Source organism: Maniola hyperantus, chromosome 3 (genome assembly GCF_902806685.2).
Source record: "Maniola hyperantus chromosome 3, iAphHyp1.2, whole genome shotgun sequence".
Lineage (NCBI taxonomy): Eukaryota > Metazoa > Arthropoda > Insecta > Lepidoptera > Nymphalidae > Maniola > Maniola hyperantus.
Window position 1 is genome coordinate 10417861 of NC_048538.1, and position 24840 is coordinate 10442700.

At 36.2% G+C, this 24840-nt stretch overlaps 1 protein-coding gene across 6 annotated transcripts in view; it reads left to right on the forward strand.

Moving 5' to 3' along the window:
• The window catches only part of LOC117996416 (voltage-gated delayed rectifier potassium channel KCNH8-like), an 87054-nt gene that overhangs the window by 33197 nt on the left and 29017 nt on the right, over nt 1–24840 (forward strand). For all 6 annotated transcript variants that reach the window (XM_069509293.1, XM_034984473.2, XM_034984474.2 and 3 more), the window contains exon 2: nt 3524–3637. In XM_069509293.1, the coding sequence (XP_069365394.1) occupies nt 3562–3637 (76 nt within the window). In that variant the 5' untranslated portion in view covers nt 3524–3561. The remainder of the gene's footprint in view (nt 1–3523; nt 3638–24840) is intronic.

Here is a 24840-nt window from a genome sequence, read left to right on the forward strand (position 1 = left end):
AGGAAAAACAAAGAGTTCCCACAGGATTAAAAAAATCTACGTCCACATGTATGTGAAAAATGTATATCGTATAAGAACTGATAAGCAGACTCGATCGATGGTCTGTCCATCGTCCGAAAAGTTACGCACCATAAGAAACGGTCATAATAAAAAAATAGAGGTCGCGGGACACAGACTAGTCAGAAAAATGACCGGCAACACGTACCTATACTCCTATTTCGCAATGTCAACGTGATGCCGACAAAATTTAGCTGAGCGCACGAATCTAGCTGAGCGTCGTTCGCAAGTTGACATTTGAGACTTCTGCTGGCCTACTTTTTTCACATCGTTGCTTCATTATAATCATCTCACTTTGCGATCTCGTTTTGACACATTTAAACTTCACCAGTCCTGTCTCGTATTCGTAGAGTTCATTTATTCTAAATGCAAGCAACACGCTTTTCGCATTTCTATCGTTACTAAAGTTGACACTTTGTCATGATCAGGTTTCCTTCGGAACCTTAATAATATCATCTTGTTGGCTCTTTTTTATATTTTTATTTATTCTTCGTTTTTTGAAACGACTCCAGGCATTGTTTTAACTCTCCTTAGATAGTTCACAGTGAAAAAGTAAATTGTAATTAAGTATAGTATAAGTAACATAATAAAATATTTATTTGCTATAAAATACTTAACTCGGAAAATTGTCTCTACTAGTTAAAACTGTAAGTACATAACAGAGAATAAAGGCGATTATTATATTCGTTTCATAGTAATAAAGATTCATCATCAACCTTCCAAGCTTTCTTTTAGAATGAGATAAGCCATAGTCCGCCATGCTAGTCAAGTGCGGATTGGCCGACTACAAACACCATTGAGAAGCTTATAGAGAACTCTCAGGCATGCAGGTTTCCTCACGATGTTTTCTTTTACCTTTGAAGAAAATGATATTTAATTACTTAAAACGCACATCTGAGGAGTTCCGCGGAATCAGAATTAAGTGACTATTATAAATTCTGTAGTGATACATAATTCATAAAATCTGTATGAATTTGGATGTGAATCCGTTCATTAAATAAAAAAACAAATAACACGGTTCGCCCGAGTTAAGGAAACAATAAGCCAAGAATAAATAAACATTATATTCTTCGTAGACAATCAATGTCTATTAATATAGGATTATAAAGTCGATGCTAGAAATAGATAATGTGTAAAATGCATGTGTATATTTTCCTGTCTTTCAAATAGGTGCGGAACTACGCGAAACTACGTACCCCTACCTACACTACCGCAGGAAATCACTGAATAATCTTTTAAACAAAAGTGAATAGGCATCTTCTAGGTAAACGCGTCCCATCTTAGGCCGCATCATCACTTTCCATCAGGTGTGATTGTGGTCAAGCGTTTGCCTATAATGAATTAAAAAAAACAATTCGCGTTATTATGGCGGTTTTATATTTTTATAATGCGTGAACAGATAGCTATTATGACGTAGGCATCCGCTAAGAAAGGATTTTGAAAATTGAACCCCTAAGGGGGTGAAATAGGGGTTTGAAATTTGTGTAGTCCACGCGGACAAAGTCGCGAGCATAAGCTAGTAAAATATAAATAGACAGATAACCGATGAAAACAAATCACTCTTGTCGTTTTCAGTAATACTATGATTAATGTTGGAGAAACAAGATATAAATCATTCGGCCAACCATTAAATCTCGTGTCAACTTGGAAAAATTATCTAAAGTGACCTGACCTGATTCTGAGCGTTACAGACGGGGACTATACGAAAAAGAAAAATAGACTCGACTCGACGACACATTGTAACAATACAGTGGAATATTTTTTCCGCATTCTCATCCCAAAAGTCGTTAGAAGCAAAGTCGACATTCATAGCGCTTTGGAGTAGGAGTAAAAAGGTTGAAATATAACAGACCAACAGAGTACGGAATTAGGTATCTCCAGAATCTACACGTAATTTATCAGTTACCACACGTTTAAGTAGATTCAAATTGTAAACCAACAACTGACAAGACGTTATATCTACCTAAGTATTGTAATAGGGACTTCATAAGTACCTATACTTAGTTCAATTAATAGTAGGTAGGTACCTACTGCGACTGTCTGTAATTCTGACTTTTTGATAACTGATTGTTATACAAAATCTGTAATCAGAGATATTTTGGTTTCAAACGATCTAGTGAGCGTAGCGATAACCAATAATTAATCTATGGATTTAGTCTTATTCGAATCGATTTTTAGTAAAATATCTTTGAACTAACCTTTAAGGTTATGTCAAAGATATTATAAAACTAATCCGAAATGTAGCGGGTCATCTAGTTCAAGATTTACGTAAAAATGAAAAATAAGTTCAAAGTTATGATTTCGATAATAAATATAAATAATTAAGTATATTGAAGAAGCTTTTTGTACCTCCATATGTAAAATTATTTTCCCGGGTAGAGGTATTAATACGATGAAATACTTAGAAACCCTTGCGTTCAGCGTGTGGAACCTATAGCAGAGCGTATTTATTTAGGGCATGTTATGATTGTTTTCGCACTCTGTGTTGGCTTCATTATTATAATTTGATCATATACCTGTACGTAGATCTTAAATTTCTCTATCCCATCCAAATTACTCCCATCATCTAATTATATTTTAATTTACTTTAAAAGGTGAATACTGAATACAGATATAATATTTGATAATGGTTCTAAAAAGCCTACCTACTCATAACGCGAACAAGTACAATGTGGCTCCGATTTCCGATACCTCTGTAATACATGGAGTGGAGATGTCTGAGGAGTGTATTCGGAACGTGCTGAGCGAAGCAATTGGCTTCGCTCAAACCTCAGCCCTGCCGTTACCCCATACACATTCGTGTGCGGATAGGCCGATGTTTCGGTAGTAGTAAAAGGATGTTCGCTAGAGTATCAGGGGTGTGATGCCATCATGTTCCGTTCAGGTTTTTATTTTATTTGATGATGGAGTCCTTTTATTCCCTCGTGAAACTTAGGGCTGTAGCAGTTATTTGCCATGGCCCCCTGTCTTCCACAGCGGCTGGCTTTACATAGTTCCACGAGAGCCCCACTCTTTTAAGGTCTTCAAGGTTTCAATGGACCTCCTCCAGGTGTTGGTTTGTCTACCAGGCAGGCTACCATTGAAACTCCACTTGAGCAGCGTTTCTCTCCTCTCTTTGCAAAATATAACTGACTCAGCGCCATCACCTCAGAGCAATTTCCTTGCATAATGCATACATTTTGAGATCTTACTCGCCATTTTAGCGCTTTTGTGTCAACTGACTTGGCAAAAGTACGATTTTAATACTTAATTTAGAGGTGAACCGTACTCTGACATGTTTACGATGACATGACAGTTGACACATAGAGCTCAAATTGCGAGTGAGATCACAAAATGTACGCACTATATAATATGCCGAGGGTTAATGGCAATTTCCCCACAAATCTTTTTATTTACTTATACTACTAATCTGAATTCGGTGCTACACTTGCCTACTACTGATACTAAAGTACTGCTTCTGTTACAGGTGGAGGGTAGGGAGCGCGGGGCGCGCGGCGCGGGGTGATGCCGGTGCGCAAGGGGCTGCTGGCGCCCCAGAACACCTTCCTCGACACTATAGCCACACGTTTCGATGGCACACGTGAGTACCTAACTTTACATTCATCTGTATTTTATATACAGGGTGTAACCAGAACGCTAGCAAAAACTCACGAGTTATTGTTAGGTATACTACCTAAACACAATCAAATACCAATAACCATTTTCCTCATTTTGTAGTTTTAGTGATTTAGTATTTTTCAAACCCGCAATGTATAGCGTGCAAAACTCGGGTCAATGCCCCGCCTACGACGCGGTATTGACTCTGAGTGACCTTCTTACGTAACGTTCGTTGACCTCTATAGTCAGTCTGATGTTTTATTTGCAATAAACGTTTTTTTAAGATATCATAATATCAGTAATCATCAGTACTATCGCCTGTCTTCGTTTTTGCTAGCGTTCTGTACACCTTGTATAAAATTCAGTCCTGACTGACTGACTCATATAAATCAACGCAGAGCCCAAGCCGCTGGTCCTAGAAACATGAAAGGAGGGATCTATGCTAAATCGTCATCCGTGCGTACTGCGTAAGTATCCTGTCCGGACATACCGAGTCCACCCATACACGGCCTGACACGTTGCACGTAGCATCATCCTTGTGGATCTCAACTCAATTGCAATTAAGTTATATTCAGCCCAGCCCAACTCACACGTTCAACGTGACGAATTCATTACCGTGGCGTAAATAAATATTTTAGCGAGAAAAACGTGAAAAAAATGATACGTAATGTTTAACAGTTTTCTCATTCTGTTCAACATGCCTGAATTGTTGTTTACACGATACACTCATTTGGGAAGGTTGTTTTTACTATAATTTGTGGCGTACCGTATTGGTTATAAAATATGAATACTTAACTTGTGAAGCAGTTGTTTACAGATGCCTGTTGGACATTTTATGTAGGTACAACAACAGTCACATTACTGATGTAGTAAACTGTGAAATACTAGTAAAGGAGATTGCTAGAAACTTGTAAGAGCCGAAAAGCTCCAAAGCTTCAGTATTTACTGAAAATGCGAGTGACGTTAGCAGCATCGGGCGAGCCATATAAATGCGTAAGCAGAGATCAATTCAAGGCCGACATCCACTGACGTGTCAGCATTTTTTCGTGCGCCCGATGCAACCGACTCTTGCTTAGTAGCAATTGCGTTTGATGCCAGTACGTCGTAAAATTATAAATCGTCTTCATTGTTGTCCAGAGCTTTTTTTACCTGATACCAACTGTATACGATACCTAAAGAGCAACAAACAAACCTTAACATGCAAGCAAGTTTCGAATTCAATTAACGTAACTCCGATGCCTTATTCAGAGAGAAATGCTTTCAGGAAATAAATTAATCAAGTACTTACCTCCAAGCAAACAACGACCAACGTAGCTTAATACGAAGTTATTTGTAAGAGGAAAGTTACATTGATTGCAGATATCCGCGAGTTCTCGGAAAAACATCCTGATATTTAATCCGCTAAATAAACATTTGTGTTTGTTGACAAACAAAATGAAAACTAGTGTTCGGATTTATTTGGTATCTTTTCGTCTCGAATTTTTAATTACTTCAACTTTAACCGATTTATAAGAGACTTCGATCACGGGTTTCGTTACCATGAGAATTAAGTCGCCAGGTCGCCAAAGACGCAAATGGTTGGACGATATAAGAGGGTGGACAGGGTTTAGCTATCCGAAGCTAAAAGAGACGGTTTTAGAAAGAGAAGCGTTTCGGATGATGATCGCCAAACTTTCGAAGAAGGCACACGATGATGATGGTGAGAATTAAGTATTGAGAATACATTATGTGAACTCCGGAAGAATACATTATGTCAATCCTGATGCTGTAGCGGCAATTTCCAAAATAAATTTCGAGGACGGACGGACGATCAGTAAAAATAAGAATTGATATCACTTATCAGCAATATACATGTAAATTCATGTCTGTTATCATGTCTGTGATTGATACATACCTACATTAATACATATATTAGATATGAGTAATAATCAGGTATTTAAATAAAATTGTTCATAATATCTTAATTGTTAATAGGTTTAGGTAAATAATCCTAATCCTAATAATATTATAAATGTGAAATTGTGGATGTTTGGATGTTTGTTACTCAATCACGCAAAAACGGAATGGAGATAGATTATGCCCTGGATAAACACATAGGCTACTATTTATCCCGGTAAAGGAAAGAGTTCCCGTGGGATTTTGATGTGAAATGTAAATCCACGAGTACGAAGTCGCGGGCATCAGCTAGTTATCAATAAGATGCAATAAGTATGGTTTGACTATCAGTATTCGAAGATACGAATCTTTTAGCATAAATCAAGGATTCGAAGGCTTTATATTTTATCTTATTGGAGTTTGGAGACTGTGTTAGTGAAAGTTCCTACCCAAAACACACATATATGTAGGTATATATGTATATTGTATATACAAAAAGCATAAATATGCATGAATTCTAGCCTCGAATAAAGTCTCAAAGAGTAATTTGGGTGAAGTCAAAGGTGTTGGTTTTAAAATTCAAAAACTTTTACGCCAAATGTGTTAGTTTCAATTCTCTGTTTCGGTTTTTTCAAACGTTAACCATCTACGAATATTTTCTCTGAGGATTTTATAGTAGAAAAAAACGTAGAGTAAAATGCTATATGACACAATGTAAATACGTAGGTAAGCGTAGCGACGGCTGCCGCTTGGCTTTTTTTTTTCTAAAACCTTGGATATAAAATATTCAACAGATTTTACATGTTGGTAGTTGGAAAAAGGCTTTATTCAAAAAATTCAGTTTTCATATTTCAAAAGCAAACATTTTATTCACTCGGGCTCGAACCTCTCATACAGTAAGATTGCTGAAAGGCAACAGGTCGAGATGGCAATCGGTTGAGGACGCCCCGCACACCCGCACAGCCTCATACCCCGATTCCCCGATCTCTTTACCGATATTTATTGGTACACTCAGTGACAATGAACTTTATTACAAATTGATTTTCCGGGATAAAAATTAGCCTATGTCCATCCCCGGGATGCAAGCTATCTCTCTACCTTTAGTGAAAATCAAGGACAATCGGTTACATGGATGGGCTGCCCGTGAAAAGCTAGCAGACTCACTTTCGCATTTGTAATATCAGTTTGGGTTACTGATAACACTATTAAGAATGTATAGCTTTGTGCTACAGTCCATCCAGTATTAGGTTCATAGTTATTTTACCTTTAGCCATCAAGTTGATAAAACTGGATAATATTTACCGGAAACGAAACAATCGGATTGAAGATTGTAATCTTAATGTTTTTTGAATAGAGGTGGATATTTTAATTTTAGAGCTAATGTAGGAGTAAGTTGACAAAAAAAAAGCTTCAAATTATCAGTCAATTTATTTAATTACGGCTACTATGGTCGTTAAATAACACCTATTAATATGTAGGTATTTACCTGTGGAAAACTTACAAGTAACATTTTTTTTACTGAAGTACTTGCCATGAAATAATTTCGAACATACGATGATAAAATTTGTCATAGCTAAAGTAGCTCTGAATGGACTGTAAATGCTGTAGGTAATTTTGATAAAAAATAATGGTACGTCTCCAACTCATATATTCACTGTCCAACCAAACACGCACTTTCATAAGAACGCCCCAAAGGCTTTTCAAAAGATATAATATTTTTCTTTCCCAAGCTTAATCGTAAACCTGCTGAAAGGGAAGATTATACTTAGGTATGCCACGATTCAGTTTGTACGTATATCCAAGAATTGAATGAGGATACATAAAACTGGAAATAGGTATCTAAATACTATATTGGCATTAGACAGGTACATATTTTCTCAGATTCCTTTAATGCCTATACCTACTATGTGCCATTTGAATATTGTCTAAGGGCCGATTTTTTTTCTAAAGAATATTAGAGCCAAATTGCTGACTAATATTCCCCTTTCCCCTCCAATTAAGCGTAAAGCTTGTGCTAGGAGTAGGTACGACAATAGTGCAACGGGTGGGATTTGAACCGGCGACCTTTCGGTTTTCAGTCCCCTCCTATAACCGTTGAGCTATCGAGGCTCTAAATCATGAAGAAATAGACCGAAAGTACGTAAACTATTGGTAATGTCAATAAGACACAACAAAGTTGTTATATTTCGTCAAAAAACCATAAAATTTTTAACAAATAGAAAGTAACTTATCGTTACATTTTGGATAGATTGATTCTATTAATTTAGGCTGTAATTCAAATGTTTATCATGTGTTAAAACATAATATTATGTAGTTTGTTGTAAAGCAGTTTGAAGCACAGTTTAAACAGAAAAGGTTTTATCAATGTGCATTATCTAACATCTTGAAACTTTGATCAATGAAAGCACCGTAGTTTCGATCGCAATCACCTCTGATTGACCGACACTCTCTCATAAATATTGCTATTGTATTATAATACACATTAATTTAAACAAGAATATTGTAAGTTATTTTTGTAAATTAAAAAAATCATCAAAATGTGATAATCACAACTTTTTCAAACTTCTCGGGTTTGGTATGCGACAGGTTGAAATTGCAATCACGGAGGGAACGCCTCACACACCCGCACAGTCCCTGCGTTAACCCGGTGTGGGCAAGCGTGGGTGACGTGCGTATGTGCGAGGCGTTCCCCCGATTGCCATCTCGGCCTGTCGCAGACTGTAGGTACATATTTTTTACAGATTACTTGACCTCCTGCCTAAAGTTTTGATCTAACAGAGTTGGAAGTGTTACCTTATACCTAGGTGCACTGCTCTTTTTATACTACTTAAGTAATACGTACATCTGTAAATGAAACCCTTTGGTTCGGAGAAAAATTGGATAGGTACTGTCTGTTGAAAATTGGTCTTTTATCAAGCAACTCATGCACCAGGCTTTCTATTTCTCAGTGTTTTTGCGCTTATACAACGCTCTGTTGTTTGCAAAAGAATTGGTGCATCGATTTCCCTAATTGGAATTGTAGTTAAACGAACGAACCTGAGCTTACAATCACAAAATATTCGTTGTTTGAAGGCTATGTGAACAAGTGAACCAAAATAGTCCCAGTGCATATCCCAGTGTTGTTTATCGATTTGATTTCGAACAATTAGGTAATACTTACTTACTGTAGATTTAGATAAATTAAATTAATTATCTCTGTATCCTATCCATAGTCTCCGAGTAATTTAATTTGAAACTCGCTCTGTAATCCATTATGTTGTTGATGTTATAAACTCGAGCTATTTACTGTCGAGACAAAAGAGTAATATAGCACATTAAATAAGAAATTTTATCATCGCTGTACCATTATTCATTTAGGTAGGTACCTAGTCAGAGCCTTTTTTGATATTTTATTAAGAACTCAAGTTCTCTTTCTGAAAATCGTGTAGTTATTTTTTTACATATACGGTTGCTTGGTTTTAAATATAAGAACGATTTGATCAATTGCAAAACACGTTTAATTTTTGAAGTTGGAATACTAGCTGACCCCGCCCCGTCTTCGCTCGGATGAAATTTACAATTTACTACCTATTTGCCGATTACAACTAAAAATATAGATGTTTGAGCAGTTTTCGATTTTTTCTATCGATGAAATTATCCAATCGTTATTCTATTTCATGATGGATTTAGATTGAACAGCGAATAGCACATATTCAAAAGTCACAATAGCACATATTCACCGGGTAAGTATAATTGTCAGAGACCGTACGGAGATCGTCGTAGATTTAAACCCTATCAGTGGCACTGTCACTGACACGGACGGACGGGTTTTAGACCGCTATTTTATTTGTACACTACTATTTGAAGCATTTCTGAGACAGGTCGACGCGATATCTATTAGCTGAGCGCTGTATTACCAGTGCAGCGCCGACTTTCAGCGTGAGAAGAAAACCAGCCTAGTTTGCTTTATTTTCACGAAAGAAAGTGGTAGGTACGTACTATATCCATCTATGCGTTGGAATTTGGAAGCATCCAAGGTTACTGTTTTGTAAATACCAACTTTGAGAGCAAAGGCATGTGTATGCGCTAGTACATTAATAACTAGGAACTTTATAGCGGTCATGAGTGCAAAATGGTGCACGTTCGCAAAATGCTAATTTTACCTACGTTACGGTCATTGTGCCGGCCGAATCAGAACACGAGTTAATCGCTGCCGGCGCCAATTGGACCGCGGGTTATGTGCATGCAATCAAACTAATTCATGAAGATGATGCATTACATTTAAAGATGTTTGCTTAATCTGATAAAATTAAGTAGGTACGTCTCTTGCCTGTCTGCGTTCAGATGTGACGTAGTTTACTTATTGGTGCGGGTTTACATAGCTGGTGCGGGTTTAGAAACTTTAGGAATCAGAGGGTCAGGATACTACACATAGTAAGTAATATATAACACGCATTATCCAAAGAAGATCGCCGTATAAACGTTAGGTAATTCTCTTGACGGCAATCTGACACGACCAGCGACAGACACGCCACAAAACTAACAACTTTTCGTACTTTCTGAGAAACTGCAGGACTGTTATAGCGCCCATTCCGAGCTGATAGCATAGTATAAAGGACTACTTACTATCATTACCCTGTGCTGCTAGTAAGAATTTCTGGACAGAAAAACTCAATCTATAATATAAAAATGAATCACTAAATGTGTGGGTCATCGCAAATCTCGAGAACAGCTGAACTGATTTCGCTAATTCTTTTTTAATAATATTCCTTGAAGTACGAGGATGGTTGTTACGGAGAGAAATTTTTTAAAAATTTGAATCGACTGTTAGGCGAAACGAAGTTCGCCAGGGCAGCTAGTAGATAATATTTATGTACCTACTCGACCCTGGTATTGAAAACCGGGATCTCAAAGGTAGCCACTAGACCAGCGAAGCAGACAGTTTTGTTATAGAAAGTACACAAATTGAATGCACGGAGTGCGGTAGTGCGGTGTATACCTAGGTGTAAAGTGTGTAAAGCATTTTATGCTATAGCCACAGAGTAGGACTATAGCCTCATCGCCCCGCTTTGAACAATAAACTACTTCAGCACGAGTGGAGAAATTTATTCAGTATGCCAAGCATGTGAATTTATACACGTACCTATACTAATTTAGAACACAATAGCGAAATGCTGTAGGCATTGTAAAAGTTTTTTCTTTTAATTTAAAGTCATCATCGTCATCAACTCATCGTACACTACTGTACCCGTAGTACAAGATTTTACGTCTCACCAAACGAAACCAAATTCGAGAGTCGAAATACTTCCGCGTTACAGTAAAATGGACCTAAACAGCCTTGAATTGAAGTCAAATATTCAATGCCACTAATTTTAATTTCGCAATGTTTCCGCTTGGAGCGCTGGCTGTAGAAGTGTAGACAAACTTGAGCTTTAAAACAAGACATTTGAGATCCAGTTTACTGTAACGCGGAAGTATTTCGACTCTCGAATTTGGTTTGGTTTGGTGAGACGTAAAATCTTGTACTACGGGTACTGAGCACGGGTTTCCTTTCAGAAGGAGAAGCGTTTTGGCCATAGTCCACCACGCTGACTCAGTGCGGATGGTAGACCTTTGGTAACATTATGGAGAACACTCATGATATGCTGGTTTCCTCGCGAAGTTTTCCCTGACCGTAAAAACAAATGACATGCACATAATTTCGAAAAGTTAGAGGTGCGTGCTCGGGATCTCACCCCCGACCCCCCGTATAAGAGGCCGATATGTCTCATCCATTAAGCTATCACCACTCTTCTCAATTTACACTAATATTATGAAATTGGAGAGTAGTAGCAAGTTAGCTAGATATTATAACACACATAGATATTATATTACATCACCTTGGTGGTGATGGTTTTTCATTTGGAGTAAATAATTGATATTATCATCGAGAGATAATTAAATTATTTGAGCGTGGAGAACAATGCGAGAACGCTGACAAATTTAACTTGAATTAATTTTGCGAATTTGCAGGGATTTAGCAATCATTTTTGATATGATAATTAATATTTAGTCAAATTAATTAGAATACAATCACAAATAACGGTATCTATTATAACTTAAATTTTCATACCGTATTCAATTTTAACTAAGAGGATGTATTTGGAGCGCGCTCCATACAAATGAAGCTTGATACTTATTTGAATATGGTTTGTGTTTTGTGGTATTCTATTTAAGGGAAACAAGATTTGAAAGAAGCATATTTTATCCATTTTGGTAGGCAAAAAGAATATAAATACAACACGTACAATTTTTCTGAGGAGTGTATAATTATTTTAGAGCTTAAAACGTTGTTCTTTAGGCACCTCGGTATAGAGTTTTTTTCGGTAATGCCCCGATTTATATTTCGGTATAAAGTGGGTTTATTTTATTTGAAGTTAACATATTTTGGTGAGCATTTAAATTGTACCGTTTGAATATCAACCAATCAAATACAATCTATAGACACGCTCTTGAATTTAATAACTAGTCTGTGGCTTATTAGATTTCCGTAAAAATATGTAAGTAGTTGCAAAGTTACAGGCTCGCGTAACTTTTTTATATTTTACAGGAAATCTGACAAACTACGGATATTTATTTGTAGAACGTCTATAAAATTTAATTAAGGTCGGTTGGTCAATATTCAAATAGGAATCAAACTCGATTTTTATGGTAAGTGCTATAAACTTCCATCCCCCATTTAACCCACTTAGGGGTGGAATTTCGAAAAATCCTTTCTTAGTGGATACCTACTCTTCACAAAGAATAGACCCTCCAAATTTCATGTCTTTAGGACCAGCGGTTTAGGCTGTGCGTTGATATCTATGTCAGTCAGTCAGTCAGGACTTTATATATATATATAGATGGATAGGATATCACTGCTTTGAATTCACTTTGTATGAATATGCCTACTTCAAAGAATATAATATTATTGTATAAAATATAGTTTACAGGAGGGTTAAGCATGTCCTACTTAGATCATGGCACTTGGCAGTAGTATTAGGTATACCTACTGAAGTTCTGAAGTACCTATAGTACGCGACAGGTCGAGTTGGTAATCGGGGTATGAGGCGGGGGACGCAAACCTGCACGTCACCCGCGCCATCCCGCACCGGATTAGCGCGGTGGCTATGCGGTTGTGCGGGGAGTCACAACCTAGGGGTCACCCTATTGTCATCGCGACAGGTCGAGATGGCAATAGGTTGCTATCTCGACCTGTCGCGTACCTACCACACCAGTAGCGTACCAGAGTAGGAAGCGTATACCATCAGTAATCACATATTATCATTATTTATTTACTGCAAAATATTCCAACGCATTCTTACGAGCTTGAGAAATTTCAACTGAAACCGGGATTTACAAAAGCGTCTGTAGTTAGTACCTACGTATAGAGAAATACGTTTTATCGGGAACGTTGTAATCTGTAGATGGACCCGAGCAAATATGAAAATACAGTGTGATCCCACGTTCTGTTTACTTCCTCACCGTCTATTTTTCAATGTGTGCAAAGTCTGGATTTATGTTTCGTATACTTTTACATATATGTATATATGTTTCTCACGGGACCGCATGACCTTTAATTTTGAAGATGAATGGTAGAGAATAAAATATTATAACTTAAACTAAGACTATGAAACTTTTAAACTTTAAGGGCGTCTTGCCACGACACAAAGTGTCTGGTAATGCATATCGTGATATTTAATACTATTCCGAACAAAATAATATAAAAAAATAGAATTTATACTTTGACGTAAGATTTTGTACACCTTTGATCCAAACTTCATAGTCGCCGATCATTCCTCCCTGTGTTGGAGACAATACGCGGAGAGACTTGCAATTAAACCACAGTATGTAATTTGTTAAAACGCAATTTTACGCAAGTTTGAAGGTAAGATTCACGATTCACCTTCATGTCTGCTTTCATAAGTTTGAAAACAGGGAACAGCCGGCCGCGGTACGTAGGTACTTTTAAAATTCCACCCTTTATTTTCCGTTTTCATCATTGTTCAAGCTTTTAGCTTCAAAGCAAAAAGCGGGCATCATGCTAGACTATTCCTACCTACCCTACCTACTATAATATGGGTGCTCATTTTTCTTACCTAATACCTTTTTAAGTAAACGCTAGATGTTTTTAGAGGAAAGGAGTTCAAAAAAATGATGAGAGCAAATGGAGATTAGAAATGATACAGCGCGGGCTCGATTAAGGTAAAATGACAGTAGCAGTGTGACGATTCAATCGCCTGTGATTAACCGATGCTTGCTCACTATTGGCTACAAGGAATTGTTGCAATAAGAATACCGTAAATCTAGCCAATTACAAAAATTGCCATTGCAATAATGATTGATGCAGGTTTTCCGCAATCCACTAACTTCTCCTCTCTTCTGGATATCTTGCAATTAAGCATACCTACCGATATAAATGTCATAATATAAACTATCTTAGAAATATATACAATTTAACTTCAGATAGCCTAACTTATTAAACTATGCCAAACGAGTAATTAAATTACTGTACCATACCTATGTGAGTAACTTATTCGCACTGGGCCTTCAAATAGCTTCCTTCCATGGTATCATCCAATTTTTATTTAAATGAATGCCAAAGTGCATACAAGTTTGGTATACAATATACATATTATGAAAATGAAACCATAACTCGTACCTAATGCTCAATAGGGAGGCTTTTCCTCGTTTATCTTTTTTATTTTAAACTAAATGATGCCTACGACTTTTTCGATGTGGATTTATAAATCCCGTGAGACCTCTTCGATTTTTCGGAACCAAATGTAGCCTATGTCCGTGCCCACTACTTTTTCGATGTGGATTTAAAAATCCCGTGAGAGCTCTTCGATTTTTTGGGACCAAATGTAGCCTATGTCCGCGCCCACGACTTTTTCGACGTGAATTTAAAAATCCCGTGGAAACTCTTTGATTTTCCAGGACAAAATGTTGCCTCTGTAACAATTTCGTCAAAATCGGTTAAACGGATGAGGCGTGAAAAGCTATCAGACAGACAGACAAATTTTTGCATTTATAATTATATTAAGTAATGGTTTTGTGATAAGAAAAGAAAAATAAATAGGTATTGGAAATAATATTGTCTCTGTCGTTGCCACGTAGATACTCCTCCCACATTTATCTAGTTGTAATATATTTCGGTTACTGTAAGCCCAGTTATCGATGTTTATGAGATCAAAATCGGGGCCAAGGCTATATTACATCTTGATTTTAGAATATTACCGTAATACTATCATCAATGTCCAAAGTATTTACTATATTGAATATACAGTTGCACAACAATGCGTACTACCTATTATATGTAAATTTTCTTGTATGTTAATAATACATTAAAAAAAAAAAAAAAAAAAAAAATTATGAACATGAAACTACCTACCTAAATTTTATTTATTTATACAAGCCTATGACAATTTAATATAAAAAACCGGCCAAGTGCGAGTCAGGCTCGCTCAACGAGGGTTCCGTACTACAGTCGTATTTTTTCGACATTTAGCACTATAATTAAAAAAACTATGATGCATAAAAATAAATAAAAGTCTGATTTAGAATGCACAAGTGAAGCCCTTTCATATGATACCCCACTTGATATAGTTATCTTATTCGAAAATTGAAAATACTAAATTTTAGTTCATGACCACAATTTAATTTTTTTTGTGTGATGTAACCACAAATTCGCGGTTTTCAGATTTTTCCCCAAATGTCAGGTATAAGACCTACCTACCTGCCAAATTTCATGATTCTAGGTCAACGGGAAGTACCCTGTAGGTTTCTTGACAGACTGACAAACAGACAACAAAGTGATCCTATAAGGGTTCCGTTTTTCCTTTTGAGGTACGGAACCCTAAAAATAGTTCCTACGCTAGTTCTGAAGTACCTACTCGTTATAAAATGTACCTAGATAGTTAGCTTGTCCATAAAATCCAATATCACTATTTTATTTTAGTGTGGAATATATCAAAAACTATTGAATCTAATCGGACTCGCTTTTCAGGCAAAGGCCTTGCCTCAAAATCGACAACGCGACTCTCAATCGGTAAAATGGATGGAATGGAACAGACAGACAGACATTCATACACACTTTCGCATATAGTACAATAGTATGGATGTTAGTTACGTATGGGACAATCAACGTATGACAATTTAATTACAGCACAACCACAAGCTTTTAAATTACTGAAAAATGACTGATGCATTTCGTACGATTTGACCCAAAAATTTAATAGAAAACGGGATTGAGGTCCGCCTTACGTTAGGTAACGGTAGGTCGAGATTTCAATCGGGGAGGGAACGCCCCGCACACCCGCACAGCTCCCGCGCTAACTCGATGCGAGCGAGCGCGGATGACGTGCGGGTGTGCAGGGCGTCCCTCCGCCTCATACCACGAAATCGGTTAAACTGTTGAGCCGTGAAAAGCTAACAGACAGACAGACAGACAGACAGACAGACCGACAGACAAACAGACAGACAGACACACACACTTTCGCTTTTATAATTTAGTATGAATAATTTCTTTTCTGAACTAGGTGTTATATATTTTGCAATCTGTCTTTATCGTAATATGAACCTTGCGTTATCCTGGATGGAAAAGCTATGAACTGCTTTGAAAGTACTTTCAGGGCTTCCTTCGTTAGTTAGTGGAACGTAAACTTTTGCTTCCATTTTGGATGAAATGCAAATATAGGTATTATGTTTAGTATGCGAGTTGTTTTACTATTTATTAAATTGTGATTTCGTGGTATTACTTTATACTGTGTTATACCTACGGGGAGTATTAATCTGTGGTAGGTATTATACATGCCAAAATGTTACTTTATTTTAAAAAAAATTCAAAATCACGGAAATCATGATAACGGTGTTTGGAACAATAATAGACCACTCTTATATAGATTACCTACTTATAGCTCAATGAAGTAGATTTATGAACAACTCTAATCCATCAGCATATATGCGTCCACTGCTGGACATAGGCATTTTTAAGAGCGCGCTACTAAAGTCAAAGTCAAAGTCAAATATTTTATTCAAAATTGGTAATTAATAAATTTCACTTTTTGATGGTCGGTTGTTGGATTTGTAAGATGATTGATGTGATAATCTTTACGCGAACTTAAAACTAAAGCTACGAGGGTTCCACTAAACACGGTCCTTCGTCTTCCTCATCCACCCACTGCCCATCACCTTCAGGTCATCGGCCCAGCTGTAGTATAGGTACCTATAATAAATTTACATTTTAGTCTATAGAATAGGTAAGCCCACATTACAAATGTGCAAAACCGAGACGAGTCAGCTAGTGTACCTATACGTATAAAACATTTTTGCGATGCTGAATTTTTTACGTTTCTCTGTTAACAACGAAACTTTACAAGCGTGTATCCTTCAGGCAGGATTCGATAGTTTCAAACAACTTGCTACGTTACTCAATTTGGGTTTCTCTAATTGGGTAGCCATTTGCTTTCACCTCCCTGCAGTACTAATTGTCAGTAGAACAGGTGAAATACATACTCTATATCATCTTCAATTATTACTTTGGATCACATTTCGATTTTGATGGAAATTGTCTGCAAATAATATTGTTTCCTGTTTGATTACCTATATAATATACTAGCTGATCCCCGCGGCTTCGCCCGCGTAGATTTAGGTTTTTAAAGATCCGTATAGCCTATGTCACTCAGGAATAATGTAGCTTTCTACTGGTGAAAGAATTTTTAAAATCGGTTCAGTAGTTCCAAAGATTACCCCCTACAAACAAACTTAACGACATTTACCTCTTTATATAATATAAGTATAAGTATAGATAAGTATAGATTAAAGTCGGTAAAAAGGGAGAAAATCATTGGCTAAGAAATCAACGTACAGCTCAAGTCACTGCATCAAAAAACTAAAGCTTTTATATTACTTATGTAGGTTTTATTCGTTACGTGCAACGTGCAACGATGCAAATTGTTAATTTGCATATTTTTTAATTAATTTTGTGATTGGTGTGGCACTCTCGAAAAAGCCTTGTGTCCGGCAATGGAAGATGCAAGCTGATGGATTGGATTGGCTCCCAAATCAGTTTGACGTTCTAACTTTAAAATGCCGGGAGAATGATAGATGCGGAGCCAAAGTAAATTAATTATGAATAATGTTTTTAGGGTTCCGTACCCGAAGGGTGCCAACGGGACCATATTATTACTAAGCCTCCGCTATCTGTCCATCCATCTGATTGTCCGTCCGTCCGTCCGACCAACCGTCCTTCTTGTCTGTCAGCGGGCTGTATCTTGTGATCCTTAATAGGTAAAACGTTGATACAGAATATGTAATTTCTATTACAAAAAATAATAATAATTTCGCAATGCGCCGCCATGAACGTTAAAAAATTAAAAGTGTTATATTGTCGTCTCAGTGATCGCATCTTTTCAGCGGACGGCTTATTTTGTAGCAGTTCAGCCTACGAGAGGCTCAAGGGTGGTTGAGGTCTTCCTACGAATGGTCGAATGGAAGCATTTGAGCGTTTCATATTTACCATAGCGAAACTTGAGCTTCTATTTAAACGCAATAGCTTCAACTGAGAAGTCAGTGTGCACCCAGTCTGAATGAAATATCTATTTTCTCATTGTGGTTTCAGCAATAAAACTTTAAAAATGTATATATTTCTTATTGGAAAATTAATTATTATTGAAGTAGAGGTGCTTCGTTTTGTTCTCCAATTATTCCATCCGTTTTCTACTGGTTCCGATATCAATATCAAGAGTCAAACTATATAGTTAATAAAGACCTAGGAAATATTTCCCATAATTAACTCAATTAACTGATCATTGGACCACGACCACTATTATTTAATCAGAGCACGTTCAAAATCAATTAATTTGAAAGCAAATTGTTACAAAAATCTAATTAATCTAAGTAGGGTAGGTAATATTTTTCTCTAGAATTTATTACCTGCGCAATATTTGTTTTTTCTTATTATATAAATCTTAATCCGGACAATCCTTTATTCGAGCGAGCCGTGTGATAAATGATTCAAACGTGATACTCACTGAGCACTTAGCAATGATTAAATTTTCTAGGTACCTTTCGTATTATTTTTAATTTTACTATCTAGTATAAAAACGCAAGTAATAGATAAATACGTTTTCTTCTTGTACCTCTCTATTACTAATTATTGCCATCTCATCACATAAGGCCGTATCCTTTGCCAAACGGAAAAATAGTGCTTTTGGCTATCCCAATAATTCATAACTGACCGACCGAACGAAGAAAGTTTGATAATTCATATTTTGGTCGTAGGGATTCGGCATTATGTAGGTACACTAGGTACACATTTAAATTAAGTACATGTACTTAATATAAAATAAAAGTAACTAAACTGTGAGATATTTTGGACTTGCTCTAAAATTTATCTGTTGTTAGTCTTTACATTTGAATTCAAATTAAGGCGTTCGAAAGCCGGATAATACTCAGGATGATAAATTAACTTCCATTAGAATTACATTTCCATTCAACTTTGTGTGTTGTCAGTTTCTGATGTATTTACACAACTGTGTTTGTTTATTTTCTTTTAATTTAGTTGTGTAGCATTATATTTTAAATCGTACTTGATTCATAACGAGAGTAGATAATGCTCGCGACTTCGTCCGCACGGATTTAGGGTCTTAAATTCAGTGGGAACTTTTTTCTTAGTAAGCAGCCTATGCCCTTCCCCAGCATGCAAGCTATCTCTCTAAACAACAGAATTGGTTAAACGGATCGGCCGTGAAAGACAAACAGGTAGACACACTTTCGTATTTATAATCCGTAGTATCTGTTGGATAGTAATTTATAAAAACTACTAGAATGATTTCATTGGGGTTTTATTTCAAAATATGTTTTTTGTTTAAATCTGGTCTAAATAAAGTCTGAGGTAAGTGGGTACGTTATATCAACGTTCATTGAAGTTCATGAAAATAAAATTGTAAGAGTCGTCGGAAAGTAATACTTATAATTCACCGGAACGCTCTGCGGAAGACGAGTAGAAATATTCCACAATTTTCTATTACTTTCACAGAGTGGTGAGCAACAGCTGCTCAGTTTTTAATAGAGCACAGCAATTTTAAAATGTTGATTAAAAATACAAGTAAGTAAAGTAAAGTAAAATAGATAAATAGCCTAGTAGTATAACATGTTTTATTGCGTTTCGTCATATTCTATCCAGCGGACTCTACCGGCTTCACATAGGTGGGCTTGCTTTTTTATGAGTATATAGATCACAATATAAGTTTACATTATTATTGTAAATGCCACACTGTGACATTATAAATTCTTTGTGATTTTTAGGGTTTCGTAACTCAAAAGGAAAAACGGAACCCTTATAGGATCACTTTGTTGTCTGTCTGTCTGTCGGTCGGTCTGTCAAGAAACCTACAGGGTACTTCCCGTTGACCTAGAATCATGAAATTTGGCAGGTAGGTAGATCTTATAGCTGACATTTGGGAAAAAATCTGAAAACTGTGAATTTGTGGTTACATCATACAAAATAAAAATTAAATTGTGGTCATGAACTAATAATTAGTATTTTCAATTTTCTAAGTAAGATAACTATATCAAGTGGGGTATCATATGAAAGGTCTTCGCTTGTGCCTTCTCAAACAGATTTTTATTTATTTTTATGTGTCATAGTTTTTGAATTATCCTGCAAAATGTCGAAAAAATACGACTGTAGTACGGAACCCTCATTGCGCGAGCCTGACTCTCACTGGACCGGTTTTTTTATTTGTATGAGGGACGCCCTAGTTGAAACAGCGCACATCAAACAACGTACTAGTTAAGCAACGTAGACCCCGGAAAATTGACCGACTATTTATATGGTCCGAATTAAGGCCTTTCCTCCGCGTCTCGAAAAGAGTCGAAATCTCGTTCTCTTGGTCGAGTCGTAAGCGGAAGGACGTTAGAAACACCCGCATTATTATCCCAAGAAAACGCCTGCCATTATGTGAATTAAAGAAAGGGGCACGACCCTCAGTAATGTGGAAACCGATGCAGTGAGTGTGTGTGTGTATTAAAATGCACTAAGAAGCTTAGAAGTTAAGGAGTTATAATCGAATACGGAGATAAACGTGGATTGAGACTTCATATTTAGCAATTTTTATTGAAGCTTCACTAAAATTCTACGGAAATTCGATAGACTACGACGATTATGGCATTAGATGGAAGGTTCAATAAAAATATAACAAGTTGTATTATTATTTAAAAAAATCGGTGGAAACTGTGTGATAGGAATCGCGAAAGTTACAGTGACGAAGTTTCTTATCCAACTTCCTTTAGAAATGTTTGAGTTACCCAAACTACCTTATACCCTTTAGAGTTTAAGTTTTAACACGAAACAAGTCTTATTTAGTTTGTCTACAATCACATACTTCATGGCTGGGTACTGTCAGGCCAGGCGTACTTCGTATTTTAGGTATAAAGCTACAAGTACCCGGCAGGACCCGTCCGGGCGAGCGAATTCAGAGGGTTAGATTCAATTTCATACAAGAATTTGGGTTTTTAAAAATTGTAGAACTTTTTGTTTTTCGGGATGAAAACAAGCCTTCTCAGGGATGTAAGCTAACTCTGTACCAAATTTCATCAAAATCGGCTAAATTGTTGAATCGTAAAACGCTAGCAGGCAGACACACTTTCACATTTATAATAATATTAGGAATGGATTAAAGATGTTATATCACTTCATCATTTGTTTAAACTTTTACATACCTAAGTACGTATATTTTGTTTGATCATCATACTATAGACTACGAATTCATTTGCCTAATAAAGTCACTTTATATAAATGGACTAAAGCTACAAAAGCTGGGAGTGGATTGAATATAGTCATTTTGGTATTGAGAAAGCAGATATACGCTTATTGGATACTCGCGCATGCTCAAATAAATATCGGGAAAATTTCAAACGGCATACTTTTGCCATCAAGAAAAAAAATTACAATTTTGCTAGGTTCAAAAACTATAGAGTTTTCATACACGAAATTATATTTTTAAGGTGATTTTTGCCACTTTGTCAGCGTTTTAATTTTACGGATAAAATGTTATGCATCTCAGAAAATAATGTCAACAAAATGGGCTAAAGAGGACAGCGATTAGCATATACCTCTACCACCACTAAGTAATCTTCCCTCATTTTGTTACTTCCTACGCTAGACTGCAATTTTGTTAGCACATACAGAAAGGGTATACACGTTCCATAGCTCCAACTTCAACACAATATAGTAAAGAAAATGAGGGAAATGTTATAATGAACGATGATGTTGTCCTGTAATAAAGTACCTACTGTGCAGACTGCAATTTTGTTAGTAGGTAGGTACATTAATTTTCTGGGTAAAATGTATCACTTTCCAACAAAGTTTTCCAGTTCAGCTCAACAATTATAGTACCTACCTACGTCATAAGACTGAAATATTTGTTCATCAACACCCTTGTTAATGAACAACTCAACAATTATAGTACCTACCTACGTCATAAGACTGAAATATTTGTTCATCAACACCCTTGTTAATGAACAAATAATAATCTTCTCTTCATAAGGCTTTTGAAAATTGTTAACACTTTTCCAAAAGGGAGGGGGGAGATCTGTAAAATGCGTAGTTCGCACAGACAAAGATATTTGTTTCTAAAACATAATATAGGTTGAGTATGATTATAAGTGGTAAATATACAAATTAAAACCAAACTAGGTTTGTATGGACAGTTCTGGGGAGCGCATTGGGTTGAGCGCTTCTCCTAATAATAAAAATATGTTGATGAAATCTGACTTACCTAAAAGGTTTCTGTCGTACCCAGACGTTCCACGGAATACAAAATAGTATACATACTAGTCGTACCTACCATAACCAAGCTGAAATCAGAAGTCCGTATGATCAATTTGTTGTTCATCTATCGGTATGAACAATTTGTGTATCTATAGTCGATACACATGCTCTAAATAACAAGTTATAATTAATAACGATTACAGAGACTCTGTGTATATAGACCTTGAGTAGGCACCGCCTGAGTAATAGAAAAAATTGAAGTGTATTTTCATACTAAAAGTCAAACTCAAATTCAAACTCGCACTTGATCACCTTAATATTATTGTATCTGAATTATGAATACGTATCTTCTGGGTACATAAAATCGGCCTCATTTTTTATAATTATTTAATTGTTGGAAAAATAAATTAAAATAAAATAAAAAAATCCCATTTTTTTAAGTTGGCTAGCCTACCCCTTCTCACAGTCAGCGTTTCTTAATTTTCTCAGCTTTCCATCGTCGTCACATCTTAATAAAACATCCCGTATTTTACTCAGCAGATTGTTATCTTTACGTTAATGAAATTTTTATTAAGACGGTATATACCATTTTAACGATACTGTAGATGTGTTTTAATTAAGAATAATACAAATCAACAGATACGTACCTACTCTTTATGAATATAATATCACTCTGTAGGTAAGTATAAATAATTCTTTCTAAGCTTTGAAGGTGTTGGGAAGAAAATTTAAATTTGAAAAATGATAGCATGTCAATAGCGTCCGATCGAAGGTCGATTTCTGGTCGAAGCCGAGGCGATTAATCGGCTAACGCCAACATTCGGCCGAAACCAAAACCGAAACCGCAAAAACCCTGAGAAAAGTTCAAAATTGGCTAAAAGTAAATTTAAAAAATAACGGTTCACTGTTGTCTTCTTGAACTTGTCATAAAATAAGAACACTTCAAAACAATATTATTTATTGAAATATTTGTTTCCTTAAAAGTATTAAAAACCGGCCAAGTGCGAGTCAGACTCGCGCACATTTTTTGTGACTACAAATTCACGATTTTTGATTTATTCCTTTACTTGTGTTATAAGACCTACCTTACTACCAAATTTCATGATTCTAGGTCAACGGGAAGTAAAGTACCCTATATGTTTTTGTGGCAGACACGACATACAGACGGACAGACGGACAAACAGACAGACAGACAACGCAGTGATCTTATAAGGGTTCCCTTTTCCTTTTGATGTACGGAACCCTAAAAATGTATTCACTTAAAATAAACTTACGCATAGTTCGTTAGTACTTATATAACTAACGCTTGCTAGAAACCTTCGGCTTCGACCAAAAGTTCGGTCCATTTTGGGAGAAGCCGAAAGTTTGGCCGAAGGTGGCCACAGCCGAAGCCAAAGGTTTTTTGGACACCGACATTTTATTTAAGTGTATTATTTACTTGTACCTACCTATGCATTATTCCAAATTTCAAACTGATAAAGGTAGATTGTGAGGTAGAAGGACCTTTCACTGTTCAAAGGGACTTTTCATAAAAGGAACGTGGGTCTACGGACCGCACTAAAAGTGCTCAGTGATTCAACACTTTTGCTGTTTTGCATTAATGCTGCCATTAGTAGCTTTTGCGGTGACTATTATAATATGGCTTATTGTTCATATTTACCTACTGTAGAAAATATTAGGGTTAAGGAAATATTGAAACAATCTGATATTTTCTCTGGCGTTTATTTAAAATATTTGGAAAAACTGCACTATAGGTACAAGTATTTTAAACAGGCTTCACTGCTAGCTTTTTTTCATTCAGATACAAATTATACTTTACATAAGTAAAGCCGAGCAGTGAAGTTCGGTAGAGTTAATATTATGATCTTACTATAAAGCTATATACCTAAGTAATATGATGATGATGATGATGCTTGCGACTATGTCCGCGTTCATTTAGGTTTTCTAAATATCCCATGGAAAGTCTAATTTTCTTAAGTAAAAAGTAGCCTATCCGTCTACAGAATGCGAGCTATCTCTCTATGGGGTGTGCCGTGTGAAAAGGTAAAACATAGACAAACATACTTTCTCATTTAATAATAAATAAATGATAGAACCTTCCTGAAACTTGCTTTTGACCTTTCCGTGGCACGTAGGCAGGTAAGAATATTTTATTCACCTAGATTCTAGGTTAGATATGAGTACCTGCTGGGCCTTACATTAACATGGTAACTAGGTGTAAGTTATGGTAACTATATCTTTGGAACTTTTTTATAAACATAATCTAGATTGTACTTACATTAATAGAAAGCTTTTTAAAATATTATAAAACCGGCCAAGTGGGAGTCTGACTCTGACTGCACCGAGGGTTCCGTACTCGGCTATTTTTTACGATAGGTATTATGCCCGATAAATCAAAACTATTATGCATAAAAATAAGTAAAAATCTATTTGAGAATGTACAAGTAAAGCCCTTTTATATAATAACCCTATTGGTATAGTTATCTTACTATGAAAATATAAAAAACTAGCTGATCCCCGCGGCTTCGCCCGCGTAG